Source organism: Helicoverpa zea, chromosome 12 (genome assembly GCF_022581195.2).
Source record: "Helicoverpa zea isolate HzStark_Cry1AcR chromosome 12, ilHelZeax1.1, whole genome shotgun sequence".
NCBI classification, from domain to species: Eukaryota; Metazoa; Arthropoda; class Insecta; order Lepidoptera; family Noctuidae; genus Helicoverpa; species Helicoverpa zea.
In genome coordinates, this window is record NC_061463.1 from 12,016,485 (window position 1) to 12,031,582 (window position 15,098).

The 15,098-nt window shown below is 34.8% G+C and overlaps 1 protein-coding gene across 2 annotated transcripts in view; it reads right to left on the reverse strand.

The window, feature by feature from the left end:
- Window positions 1-331: 331 nt before the first annotated feature.
- LOC124635158 (netrin-B) overlaps window positions 332-15,098 on the reverse strand; it is a 133,083-nt gene continuing 118,316 nt past the window's right edge. The window contains exons 2-8 of one of the 2 annotated variants that reach the window (XM_047170964.1): window positions 13,550-13,738; window positions 9,315-9,464; window positions 8,316-8,378; window positions 6,513-6,587; window positions 5,315-5,498; window positions 4,131-4,569; window positions 332-3,164 (exon numbers count right to left, since the gene is read on the reverse strand). In XM_047170964.1, the coding sequence (XP_047026920.1) occupies window positions 4,419-4,569; window positions 5,315-5,498; window positions 6,513-6,587; window positions 8,316-8,378; window positions 9,315-9,464; window positions 13,550-13,738 (812 nt within the window). In that variant the 3' untranslated portion in view covers window positions 332-3,164; window positions 4,131-4,418. Of the gene's footprint in view, window positions 3,165-4,130; window positions 4,570-5,314; window positions 5,499-6,512; window positions 6,588-8,308; window positions 8,379-9,314; window positions 9,465-13,549; window positions 13,739-15,098 lie in introns of both variants that reach the window. The other variant, XM_047170965.1, reaches the window with a different exon arrangement.

Sequence of the window (15,098 nt, forward strand, 5' to 3'; positions counted from 1 at the left end):
ATCAGACGTGTGGAGCTGCCCTTAGCCCTATATTGTCTGGAAGTGGCTTTATAACTGATTTATGGGTACGTGCGACGGATAACATGTAGTTGTTAGCTTTGAGGCGTGTTTACATGGACGACTGTTTTATGGGCCTAGATATTGAAGAACTGTAGGTAATTGGTCTGATAGGTCTGTTGTCGAATATTGAAAATGTGTGATTATTTTATTGTAGTTATTATGCCCTATAGGGATAAGTATAACTAGAGTTTGTTTGTCTAAAGTCGTTCTTGGGACAATAAAGTCTAAGGTTATAAAAAGGAGGTTTGTCTGTCAACAATAAAAGCACATATACGTATATTAATGTACTTTTATTTTTAAATAAATATAACCAATAACATTTATTACATCACAGGAGCAGGGTATCTTGAAAACACAATTCGATTGCGCGCCAAAAGTTTCACAGACCATAGACAGAACATCGGTCATTTTGAATCTATAGTCGGACATAAAACCTTCGCGCGCTTTCCTAAGTTCAATTGACATCCCTTAAAATATAAATAAGTATAACTAAATGAATATTATACTATTTATAACAGTACGTGTCGCCAAATAAACAGATGTATTTAATTTAATTTCGCGACAGTAAGCTTAATAGGCCTTGTTTGTGCGTTAATAATAAGTAATTTATTCATTAAACCAATATAAAGTAGGTAATGATAGAGAGGGTTGAAGACAGTGCTTGCATATAAAATAAGACAAATTAAGTTTAATATTCAAATATGATCGTTCTGGATGTTTTCGTATTATTGGTAATTATTATTGTAGGAATGATCGGTCAAAAGTGGTGGTAATATTTTCATGATTATTTGTAGTTTTATTTAATTCAATTTAATGGTTGATTTTTGTAAATACGTCATTGTTACCACCCTGAATAAATAAACTGGAAAATAAAACAATATTCACATATATTATTAAATTCAGTAAAAATACAAACTGACTATGCTATAAATACAATTACGATCAGATATTAATATATTTTCGACATTTTAAATTATAATTTGGCGCGTTATAATTATTTAGGTAAACTTTGAAAAAAGAACATCGTTACTAAATTGACATTTGTGTGTTTTTTATTAGCAGCTAAAGTATAAAGATTACAGTCTATAGAGCCAAATTATAATTTGAAATATACAAATTATGAAATCTAAAGATATGCATAACTAGAAACAGGTTAATAGTTCAATCTACAACTAAATACACTTTTTACAATCCGTAGTACGTTCAAGCGAAACTTCTAAGTCGTTTTTTAAATATTTATTTTATCTATAGATTACGTTCTTTTGTTTTTTGAAAAAGTATAATGATTTTATAAATGCTGAGTATATACTGCGGCCCTTCAAATGTGAATCAGAAGAGTTTGTACCTAAATCACGACATAAAAACATTATGGAAATATTTCATTTTTTATTACTTTTTATAACAGCGTTTTCAGGCAATTTAGTCTGTCCGTTCAACCGGTAACATTGATTATTGTAAAATGTTGCGTTCACGTTGATTTATGCCATTATAAAGATGGCGGCCGCACAGATAGCATAAATAACTTTGACAGATCAATTGGACATGATTACGCATACTTTCTGACTTTATTCCTCGATTGAGATGTTCATATTTTTTTTTGTTATGTATGAATAGCTTTTGTGTATTGTATGGTTCTTCTGAAGATAAAATTATGTTTTTTTTTGTACTCCAAGCAACAATGAGAAATTCTTTTAGAGTTGCGTAATGTTTTTTTATATAGCTTTTTTCGAAGATTGTACTTTTTCAAAAACCAAAAGATTCTTATTATTATTTTCCTTAGTAAAGCTAGTAATACTGTACATACCTTAGTTAGGCGACGCAATTTGTTCAAGTTATATCCTCAACACAGAAGATATTATACAGAGGAAACTTAGTACTCTATACAAAATAAAAATGTTACTTTGGCAAGATCTAATATTTAAATCATTTAATTTACAGAAAAATAAAAAAGAGAAAAATTACGAACACATAGAGAGATTGATATTTTTAGCTTAATGTGTATAAAATCTAAGCGCTAACGATATAAATTAAACACTTAACCTTAGTGATAAGATTTATAATATAAATGAGGTACGTTAAACCATTGTGACTATGTGGTGATTCATCTTCGAATGTGTCCTACATCTAACGAGTACAATCGCGCACACAACTCACGTCATCTGTCAAACTGACATGACATAAATGTCATTTCAAACTGTCATGATTTTGTTACTTTTTTATTGTTTTTTTTTTTTATTAATAGAAATAAATACTCTTTAAATAATAAAGAGTATTTTTCAATTATTTTTATTTTGCTTCGTTTTATTACAAAGTTGGACAGACACCATGATGTCATGCAGCCACAGCACATAAAAACAATATCAACATTAGCATTTTCAATATAAAATAACAATTATACAAAAAATGCAAGAAATGGAACGATACAATTAAGTTTTGCCTTATAAAATTAAACTATTCAAAATAAATAATAATAATAATGTACACTTTTTGTTCAACGAAATCCTAGGATGGGGAAAATTTCGAAGTTTTTCTTCATGTAGATTGCCACGTACATGATTTGGTCTTTTCGACTCCAGATCCCAAAGTCTTCTTTATTTTTGTTGCTTTTTATTTTTCGAATTCTGTTCGTACAAAAGGACCCGCGCGCCGCATTAATGTCTCTTGCATTTTTGGCATAAAACCTTGTCGTAAGTAACAGTGAAACTACAGTTATTAGTTATCAATAACGTTATTCCTAAAACGGACTAGGTAAACGTTTGAGTGCTCAGGAATGAATGTTGGATCAAAATGGACAACTTTACATTTAAATATATTTATATTGATAAAGGCTATATGAAGTGCCAAAATCTAACTATGACGAGAGTCTATTGATTAAGTATATTAAGTTATTTATTTTTTAATATCTAGATAGAAATTGTAGGTTTTTGATTAGGCCTAGGTTTGCGAAATATATCAATTAATTGGTATAATGTAAAATTAGGCTCTTTTTCGAAACGCTATCTTTATAGTAGGTATTATACAAATAAATGAAATCAAAAATAAATATTGATTCAATAATTGTATAAAGCTTTTCACTATGACAGTACTTCTGTTAAACAGTTATTATAGTTCGGCCATTCAGAGAATGCGTTCCTGACACGTCGCGATTGAACTGACGACGTAACTTTGCAATGGCGTTGCAGTTACGATAAAAATATTTTTGCTGGTTGTTTACCGTTTTAACAATTGAGGAGCATTAAAACAACATTATTATATCAATAATCAATGAATGTTATAATTTTGTGCCAAACTGAGTGTCAAATAACTTGGTAAACAATATTTTTCTAAATCTATACTGCGCTATTACAAGGTTATGTCAGCGGTTTATATTTTGTAGTGCTGTGCTAAAAATAACAGGCAAGTATCGTAATCTGTTCTTATACAGTTATAATATAAAATAATACGTTTTGATTTTCTTTTTAAGAATTGGAAAATAATGGACTATAAGACTTAATTATAACGTTTATGAAATATAAAAATAAAACTATGACCAAACCGCATTTTTATACTTAGATTAAAAATGGTAACCCCAAATGGCGTTATGGGCCGCCATTTTGTGACGCTAAAACAGTCGTCCGTTGTCGTTTCGTGCGCATAGACCACGTTTTTCAAGTGTTTTCGATCTGTTTTTATTTGATTACCCGGCTTTTGTTAGACCGAGATATCAGGATTGATTCTGTTATTGATAATAATATAATTATACATGTAGGCGAAGATGATGATGAAGACACCACCTCCTCAAGCAAATCGGAGTCTGATTAATATTCTGTTCGCACATTCAATTCAATGTACTTGTAACAAAGAATAAATAAAACAATTTTATTATATGAATATTACCTTTTTTTGGTTTCCACTTAAATAACTAAAATATAAAACAAATGATTCCGCCAATTTAAAACGAAAATAATCTTAAAATAATGCGGCGGTTCATTTTGAAGGAACGGTAACGAACTCAGTGTTATGTTGTGCCCATCACTAGTCGTGACTAACTGATAGGTGTCAGGAACGCATTCTCTGAACGGCCGAAGTATAGCTAACAAAGGATGACGACACACTAACGGGACTGACATAAAGACCTAAGACACCTTAAAGATACACGAAGATGTATTGCAGAGAGATTACAATCAGTCTTACGATATATCAACATTCATCCCTGATACAGTTATTGTAATATGAATTTATAAAGACAGCACGTATATGGCAGTAACAGTTAAAACAACTACGTTATCAATTCACGTATGTTTGCAACGACGGATTACGACGAGAGCGGAGCGCTCTCATTGGTTGCTTAATCCCCACTATTCCAAGATGGCGGGCCGCTAGTGGCAGTTGATCGCGCGGCGCTGAAGTCGACGGATGCGTCGGTGCCAGTCGTCGCGCCACTCCAGTAATAGTGTCCTCTCGCCGACTGTCAGCCCCGGCAAACCACTTGACACACCCTCTTTTTCCACTCCTAGGATTAGGTATGACCTAGGGAAATATAAATCAGCATTTATAAAATCATGCCTTTGTACATACTGTCGCAAAACATAAAATTGATAAACATTTGAGCATACAAAAACAAACCAGTCTTTTACACAAACAATAAATATCTTAAATAAAAAAGCTAGGTTTGTTTAATGCGGTAATTTGGTTGGAGTACACTTAAAGAAACTTAGCGATGGCTCGTTGACTCCTAATGGTTTACATCTATTGTTAGATGGAAGGACCGGAGCAATTTGCGAATTTGTATCTTCATTCAATTTGTTAAAGCTATTTATTTCGTTACTAAGAAAACCGAAAATTGTATTCCTTTTAATGACAGCAGAAATGCTTTAACTTAAGTGTTCTGAGATCTCATTAGCAGATAGGTAAGGATGCATTTTTTCTGTAGTCGAATGTTCAGATTGAACAGTGCTACTTCTTTCAAGTTTAGCTTGCAGGAACAGCTCATATTAACTGCCTCAAAAGTACCTAGTCAAAGAACATATGCATTCTCATCAAAGCAAAGTCTAATGAGAGTTGTATTATGGCAGTTTAGTAAACTAATTTATGGTTGACCCATTTGTGTAGTCCTTCCTTCCGAGTCTACTGCTATAGTTATATTTCACCATTGCGTAGCTGTGCTTCCAGCTCTGCATTACCTTCAACTTCAATGTACAAAGGCGGACTTAACGCCTTAGGCATTCTCTACCAATCTACATTATGATAGTGGAGAAATAGAAGTGGCACTCACTTGTTAATCTTGATCTTAGGGCACTTGCAGGCGAGGTCCGCGGCGCGCACGTGCAGGGCGGTGCCGCCGCGGCGCAGGCGGCTGCGCGGCGCGCGCTTGTACACCGCTTGCACGCTCAGCGCCAGGCGCACCCACTGGTCGCCCGCCGCGCTCGCCTCGCGGCCCACCACCTTGCCCATTATGACTGGGGAAGAAATATTAGCTTCAGGAAAAGTTTCTTTCATCAGAGTCTCTTTGAGTAAACAGGGTTTGTATTTGTCAATCATTTGGTACAGGAAACATCACATCAGGAAAAGTAGTTACATTGAGTTCTTCGTCGGTGTCTCGTTGACCGAAAAAGCCTTATCAGCCTTTTGGTGGGTTGGTATATAAAAGAAAAAAATGAAAAATCGATCATTTTTCCTCGCTAGTTAACGCATTTGGGGTACAGAGTATAGATAAGACAGAAGACAGATGAGCTTGCAACTAGTGTAAGATCGAAACTTGTTCGGTTCACATGAGTCGTCTTTTTTAATTTCAACGAATGGTCGAAACTCGTTTTGTTGAAGGTGTTTTATGCTTTATCTTTAGCTATTAAGATGAAGAAGTAATTGACTTTTGCAAAGTTAGTAATAATTAAGCTATCAAAGTTTAATTATCTCATGAAGTACCTATTGGAAAGTATAAAAGAAGATAATAACATGTTTCACTGATAGTTTCACAAGCAATAGGTGTTTATAGTTTATTAAGAACACATAAATAACTTATGTCCATAATATTCTAATTAAACACAGTAATAGACGATAGTAATAAGATTATGTCTTTTATTGCGGAAGCTGATTTTGATCGTAAAACCTTAGAAGGTATGAAATTACTAGAAGCTTATGTAGAATATGAGAATCTTTTACAGATTCTCATATTTCATTTTGTCTGCAATAATGGTGTTGAAATTGTTCATAATAAGCTACATGTAGTTAAACATGATACTGAATCGCTTCTACGCAGAAAACTTTATTGAAAGTAATATTAATGTATGGACGATGAAGATCATAATAGACCGTTTGGATGCAAAGCATAAACCCCGGCTTCGGTAACATCAATCGGAGACGAATACAAGCATCACAGAACTGAAAACATAGATTCCGTCAAATGATGAAGCAGTAGGACATCAAGAAGAAGGCAGAGAAGAATATAAAGAAGTAAAAGAAGAATAACTCACCGTAGTCTCGGCTGCAGAACTTGTTGAGATTTAGCGTGCGAGCGGCGGCGCGACACCGGCCGCACTGCTCCGTTGCTGTTTTCATATACATTATCATCAGGACATGGCTATTTGATACTAGATAATTTATTGGTTCAAATAATATTATCTGGATTATTTTGGGAGGTTCAGTATTCTGCTTTTCGTATATTCTGGGTTGTTAATTTCGCTATGTTTGAAAGCGATTTTCTGTAAGATTGGCTGTGAGCCTATTTATGACTTATAGCTCAGTCAACGTCTTTGGAGAGATATTGGCCATTGAACTGTCTGTTCCATTACTGCTGTGTGTAAATATTGCTGTATTTTTACTGAGAACTTTTAAGTACAAATTAAAACGAATTGTATTGGAGCCCTTGACATCGTGTGCACGTTAATATGACACATATCTCTACGGTCATCATATAATGTATGTAATTCACCAAAGCGAATGATAATGAAGTCATTAATTTAGGTACAATATGACATATTTACATAGTTAAAAAGAGCAAGATTAGAATTGGATTGAAAGGATAATATATGAAAAATGTAAAAATAATGTTAATATGAAAGTTTTACCTCTCACTCGGCACTGATAAAATAAAACAAAAACAGTTATGAGTTTGACAGTGGATGACACGGAATAAGCTTGAAATGAACTTCGTAAGATTCACAATACGACACTTAACATTCCCACACTACGAAACGTGAACACCATGAAAATACTGCAAAAGCTTACAAAACTTATTATTACTATTTTGATCCTTTGAAACGAATACTGTTACGTTTGGTCCTCAGTGTCTAAAAAGATAGGACTATTTCCACGGTGTTTTAGATGAAATGTTAACTTTATTTCAATATGAAGTTAGTCAATGTGGTATGGGAATGGATTTCAATTACTTACTGCATTTTAATAAGCCATAATTTGTTGCAAAGTAATTTTTATAATTATTACAATCTTATATCAATTGACATTTAACATTAATATTCCAAATGTTAATTTCATTAGATATGTCACCATTTTTGCAACATTGGAGACTTATAACTTACAAAAACGCAGTGAGATAAATAAAATTGAAGTGCAAATTAATAATAATGTGGAGTTACTGTACTGTTTTAATAAATTAATTATAAAACATATATATTCTTGCGCCTTTTGCCAAATAAGAAATAAAAAAAGAGTAAATATATTTTGTATTGTAAAACACACAGTACCGAAGGAAGATGAATTTCCTTTAAGCTTTCTTAAGTAACAAGTGACTGCTTATTATAGTCTATAAGTAACTTGTAAAATTTAGAGCCTGCGCAAGCGCATTTCAAGCAACATTGTGTTTTTAAACACATAACCGTTCCATAAAGTAAATTTTACGATGCACTATGCAAATAGATGAGTCGAAGTTATTTTACTGTCATCTTCAATTCAACGCAGTATTACTTCCACTATTATTTACTTCCTCGTATTTTTTCGTCTAATTATATTCACAATACAATCAAGATTAAAATTATTAAAACTTGTTATAAAATGTTTTTCTTACAGCCAGTACAGTAAGCTCCTTTTCATAAACACTCAATCACTTAAAACATTTGAAGAGAAGAAAGTTTCTAACTTTGTCCTTTGATAGTTGCCAATGTCATTATGGGTGTAAAGACCAAGATCACCTTTCAAAATAAAACTTTTACACCATTTGAAAGATATTCAAACAGTGTAAATTAGACCAATGATTGAGTGTCCATGGGCATGCATGTGAGTGTGAGGCGAGAGTGCGTGAAGGTACACTTACTACTTACCGCGGCCCGGGTCACCGTCCACTGCCTCCATGGCTTGCACTGCAGTCACCACTCGGGGTATACCTGGACAGAGACAAGATAATAAATCAATAATAGTCAGCTAGTAAGTTTATGTAAGATTTAGTAAGAATTGGAGGTGGGTTTCTCCAGGTCTTACTCGGACAAACTGGGAAAGAGTGTATGATGAGGAAAATCTATTCCATATTGCTGAATGCGATAATAACGAAATTTTTACTTAACTTCAAAGAACTAAAATCAAGACTTGAAGGTGACTTCCCTGACTTGACGACAAAATACGAGTGGTTTAGCTTCCCAAACAGTAAATAAGGTACATAACTTGATGTTGGACTTTTCCTATATTTTACGCCGTAGCTACTGACTTTTAGAACCTAGGAAGTCGCTGCACCTGTGTCCATAAAATTCGTCCATCACCAACCCACTTACCGTTGGCTATCATTCAGCCATAACGCCTACAGCTAACATAAACACAGTAGTTCAGGAGTTATTCAATTTCCTTACACGGTGTTACAATCCCATGACTGTCGGCTTCTCAAAGCCAGCCAGTTACGAGGTTACGACTGTAGTAATGGCTAGTTTAGTGGTTACAATCCCGATAGGTTACATTTAAGTGAGTTTTAATGCGTGGGACAGTCGCCAGGTGCTCGGACATTTCTTGGTTCACACCTCGCCAAGGACGTGGGTGGTGCCAATAAATCGATTGTATTTGTGAAATGGTGGATGTGTTATTAAATGTTTTGGGGGCATGAAACTTTTCTGACTTAAAAGTCTTAATTCAGTAGCGCTGTACTTGCTGAACTGAAAGTTTTGACTAATGTATTCCAATTGAGCGGAATTTTTTTTTGAAGAGCTCAGACAGTCGTCACTCCATTATGGTACTCACGGCATCAGCTAAGACAGGAAGCCGGCCCCCACATAGAAAAAGACCAGTCTTTGTGGTCCTAAAAATGTACATAAAACAAAAAAACTCCAAATTCTTACGTATACAAGGTGCGATATGACTCCTGGACTGCTGGTAGCCCTTGGCGCAGCGGTTGCAGGTGGTGCCAGTCACTCCGTCCTTGCAGGGGCACTGGCCGCTCGTCTGGTTGCAGGTCTTCCCGCTCGCACCCACTGGGTGACAGTCGCAGGCTGTGGGGAAAGGACCAGATATTATTCACGAAGGAAAAAGATCAGAAATATTTTTAACAATGGAGAAATTTTTGAAATTGAAAAGTAATTTCGAGTAAGTATAGATATTTCAAGATGTATAGATATAGATTTTAGTTGTAGTAGAAAAAACGTCGATAAGAACCCTTAAATCGAAAATGTTTGTCACCTATGCAACCTGTTCTTTGTGTATGTTTTAGTTCGCAGCAAAGGATATTTTATCCTGTTCTATTTAAAAAAAAAACCTATGTATCGAGTCCTTTTCACAGCAAATCCAGGTTGTACCACGTTCACAAAGCGTCGATTGAATTTTTCGTCGACCATTCCTGATCTGCACGAGTCGTTGTCAGAGGATAATTGAATCACGAGCTCACCCGACTCTGTTTCCTAGAATCGAATGAACGAGTATCGATCCTTCTGTTTCACGAATATCGATAAAAAATGTTGGAAAGATAGCCGATGTTAGAATTTTTATTTGATGATTTATAAAACAATATTTGTTGTCCTCTTAACAACAGTGTCCTCAATAAAAATTACATAAGATAATAATCAAATTCCCAATCATAAACAAGGAAAGAAAAATAATACGATAACATTGCTGACCGAAGTCCTGTTTGCGAGATGTTTCACAAAGAAGGAAAAGGAAAACTTCGTTCCCTTTCTTTATTATTACATTTTTTCTCAAAGTAAGTCTGTTGTCGGAAAATAACGAAGTCTTAAGTTCTTAACACAGTTTTCTTGGCTGTTTGCGTTGTTTACCAAGTAAATTAGCTCGACAGTGTATTTGCGAGATGCTACTTCGCAACTTCCAACTTGGACTTGCTGAACTAATATTTGTTGTACGAGTGTGATGGCAACTTGTTTCATCAGGACGATATGGTGCAAGCAGGGCACTCCTAGTCAACTAACTAACTGTTTAGTTTCTGTACAAGAGTTTCCATGTTTCATAAATTGCGAATGCACTATTAAAACTATTAATTAAATCCACGCCTTAAAGTTAATTACTAAAGGATAAAGGCAATAGAAATAAAACCTTAAAAGGTGATAAATAGCTAAAACGTTTAACATTAAGCCATAGCCCGGAGGCTGAAATAAGACATAACAATACTCTCAACATAATTGGTTCGTACACAGTTAATGCAATTTAGTGCGGAGTGCACACATTACATTGCAATTTAGCGAACTGCAGAACAATGCAAGTAAAACTATTGCACAATCAGGTTTTATTTCCCCGGTAACAAGTTTATAGCGCTGCCCTATAACGAGAAGTACTTTTATTTTATTGTTTTCAAGTTAATCAGTAAACAACGTAATTCTAACACATTTCCTAGGCCGTAAAGCTGAACGAAATCTAAATTAGTCGTTAAATCATGGTGTTAAGTGCTATTTTTATGTGCCATTATTTCAATAATCTCTCTATTACTTGATACGGTTGGACAAAACAAAAATACTGGCAGACCTTTAAATAAAAAATAAACAAAAAATATTGCGATATCCTAAATCACTATCCATAATTGAAACTATTCGAAACAGAATTCGTTTTATTGTGCGTTATGATTTGTTATCGAATATAAATCGATATAGTTGATTTCATTCGATAATCGGAACAATGGGAATGTCCCGGGTGCGTCGTGAGATCCTGAACTCAATTACCGGGATGGTTCGGTTGAGGGAAAGTGTTGTATGTGCGTTGACCCCGTGGTATATTGTGGTCCCGGGTGTGTGGCGGCGAGTGTAATCCGAAATAATGTTGGCAATTGTATCGAGTGTGCTGGTCGGTCAGATGCTCGTGAATTCCGAGAATTGGAAAAGGTTTTGGGAACAGTGTCTTGAGGATACTGTTTTTCTTGAGATGGTGATGACAGGGTGTTTGATTTGGTGACTTATAGCCGGCATAGTTATTTAGACGTGACACTTCCTATACGAGAGCATTGCTGCTAAAAGCGTCTGGGAAACAAGGTTATCTTCTAAGGTTACTAAGTGTTCAAAGCATGATATTTATTGTTGAAGTTTTAAATGAAAATCGTATTGGAAATGCTATTGTCCTTTGTCAACAAGAAAGGTTGGTCTACCTTCCATATTTTAAGGTTTTGGCATAGGTTTAAATTAATTATAAGTTTACACACTTACTTAGACTTAGTTTATAAAATAGGCAATAATTTTACAGTAAAATGTTACTTAATCAAACTTTATATAAACTTCCTTATTCCTATTTCACAACGCCAGCATTTCAATTCTCCCTATCAAACTCGGCCTCAGTTAGCTGACGTAACAACAATACCTAAGAGTACCCATTTCCATACCCCAATCTTGACTCAATCAGCGAAAAACCTGCCGCGGCCGTCAAATAAAACTGAGGCGTCCCAAAGGACCAATTTCGGTCGAAAGGACCAACTCGATTTTCGGCCAATTTTATGTGAAAACTATTGTACCCTCCACGATGTGACTAGGACTTTACTTGCGGATTTTACGATGGCAACGTAACGGCTTTTTGTTTCGCCATTTCGATTTCTTCGGGAATAGAATTGGTTTAGTTTTGATAGGGTTAAAATGTTTGCCGAGTTGTTACTCGGTGAGATAGTTTTTGTTGGGTAAGATTATGGTTCGTAAAGGCTGATGTTATTACTTTTTTTCAGATTACGATAGTGTATGTTAAGAAATCTGCCCATTTACGAGTAAACTGTATCCATAAAGTTTTATTTAACCAAAAGTCGTTTACAAGAATCACAAAAAGAGTACCTACCTATACACTGCAGACTATTTAAAATAATTTTGATTCAAATAAAATTTTCAGTGGGTCTATTGCGGGCTAGATATCTGATCTTTGTAATGTGTGTACTACCATTCATTTTCATACTGATTTATGGGTTCAAACAAACTATCGGCCGACTAATAGCTTTTAGTGTGCTAGTCAGATTTATGCCACACTAAAGAAAGCTTATTTTCAAACCACACACATAATACATAGCACAACTTAAACTTTAACATTAAAAACACAAAAAGCGTTCAAATCTCTCAACTGATGCGTCTTAAACAAATACATTTGAACGTTAAACTCAGTTTAACTAAACCCAAGTATTTATACAACGATGGCGTCTATTTGGACAGAGATAGTTAGATTATATCCGTTTGTCTGTCTGTCTGTTTGTGTGTCTGTGGACAGGTGTAAATGGTTATCGTCACTTTAATCTGTAGTCTTTGGTTTAATCTATGCTTATCTTTTACGTTTAAAATGTTTCGGTTTCAAGTTGTAAACGTAAAGTTAATGGGCTATTTTGAAAGGTTTATGAGGATTAATTTTTATTGATATTGTAGGTAAATAAACTGAAAGTAATCTCTGCTTCAATCTGCAAATAATGGTAAGTACGGGGTTGGTTCTAAAAAAATAGGTTATAAAGTTAAAGTTATACTAGCTAGCGGATGCCAGCAGTTTCAACCGCTTCCTTAGGGAACTACTTCCCGGTCAAGCTTAATTACTGCCAAGTTTTTTCAAAATCCATTCATATATCATTCATATACAAACTTTCGTATTTATAATATTAATGGGATAATATCTCAGACCTATTTAGTTATGTAAAAGCTTTTGAAATCATTTTATTAACTTTAAAGTTCAATAGAATTTAATTAATGTAAAATTAATGTCGGTTTTATTACCTTCATTTCTAGGAGGAGGTTTATTGAATTTATAATTTATTTGTCATAAAATTGTAACATTCGAAACTACATTCTCTTTCAACTGTATGCAATTAAGTATTGAAAGGAAATTAAATGAGCGGTAAAATCTTGTGTGTAATACAGGCTGAACCAGAGTTGCACCATTTAACTATACCGATAACCAATTCATAATCAGCCGTATACTTCCCTTTACCTTTCCCTACGCCTTTTGGTCAAATCGGCGATGTGTCAACTGAAGATAGCTTGGTTACCGTTGCAGTCAGAAATGCTGCAACCCATAGTTAGAATAGAAGTAAAAGCAAAAACTAGCTGAAAGTAGAAAAATCTGAAACAGAACTGACAGTTTAACTTACTAAAAGGGGCTTAAGTATAAAGAAAAGTGCAGTACTCACGTTTACAAGCTTTCTTATGCGTAATAGGCTTAGTAGGGTCTCTGTAGTATCCTTCCCTGCAGTAATGGCAGTGCCTGCCGGCGGTATAGTGCCTGCACTTGAGGCACACCCCTCCGGAGGCGCGGCCAGACAGCTTGTAGAGCTCCATGTTGAATCGGCAGCGACGAGCGTGACCGTTGCAGTTGCATTCTGAGGAGATAGAGAAAAATTAGGATAAGTGAACAGATTTGGAGGATGAGATTAACAATGTACAGTGAAGGTAATGTAAGATTTGTTTACACTAAGATTTGTTAATTTTAGTTTACACATTGACCAAATATTTTTTTTGCATGCTAAAGATAAGTTCTCTATCACTAGACTGCCCCCAAAAAACAAGCCCATATCTTAGAACTGAACTAACTAGTTCATAAACAACAAAGAATTGAACCAACTAGTCACCTTCATTCATGCATTCCATAATTGAAGTGATCTTGCTTTAATTTTGCTATGTCAGAATGTCGTAAGTGGCATTTGTTTCTAACTTGAAACAAACAGAACCTAATCTATTGTTATCAGAACAGGTGTTCGAACCACTTAATAAGACTTCATAACTATGTTAATTTAATTCAAAACCAACGCCTTATCAATTAGTTCAATCCCAGCCAAGATTATTATTGCTACCGTTGCATTACTCTTCCTACACACAAATGCAACCGCCTTACACATTACAAATGTATCTTACAATATGAACATTTGTAGTACGCCAAACAGACGCAACTAGTCGGAGTCAAACAGTGTAAGTACTGGACGGAGTCAAAGAGAACAAAATGGCTAGCGGAGATGTCATAACGGAAAATCTCCTAAAAAAAGTAGCTCGTCAAAATGCGGAAGTCTGGGGGACGAGGACCGTTACTTTCTCCGCTCTCAAACGGCTACTTTAGAACCCGCCCATTTTTTGTAATACCAAAAATCGTTGCCAAATGTCTCAAAGAGCCCGACCACTTCATTATTTCACTCGTAACTGATCATGTTTTCATGTTCACCGTACGTATTTGATCTAGAAGAAAGTGCTTGATCTACCTACATTATGGCATCTCCCATCTTTCTATACTCTGTGACGGAGTCGAATAGACGTATAAGCACTGGACGGACGTAATTCCGAGGTCCTAGCACTTAGGCATTAACGAAGTGACATATGATGCCATTAACCGACCGCGGCGAATCCAAGGAGGTAAATGTATTGCGATTAATTATTGGCTAAACACATTTATTTTAGTTTAGAATTTATTTTATTGTGGTAAGATTGTGAGTTGTGGAGTTTAATTTTTTTTTGTGGTTCGTGTTTGATGGCAAAATGTTGAAAGATGCAAATTGTTTTACTTAGTGGCAAAGATAAGCCGAGTACACTTAAACTAGACTTTGCCATACATAATGAATCCTAAGTTGATGCAATTTTTATCTTTATTTATTTTTATATTATTTGAACATTAAATACCTTTCAAAGACCTATTTAAATTAGTTCGCTGTATGTTGAACAAACTTTGAAACTCTAACTAAATACTTGATACCC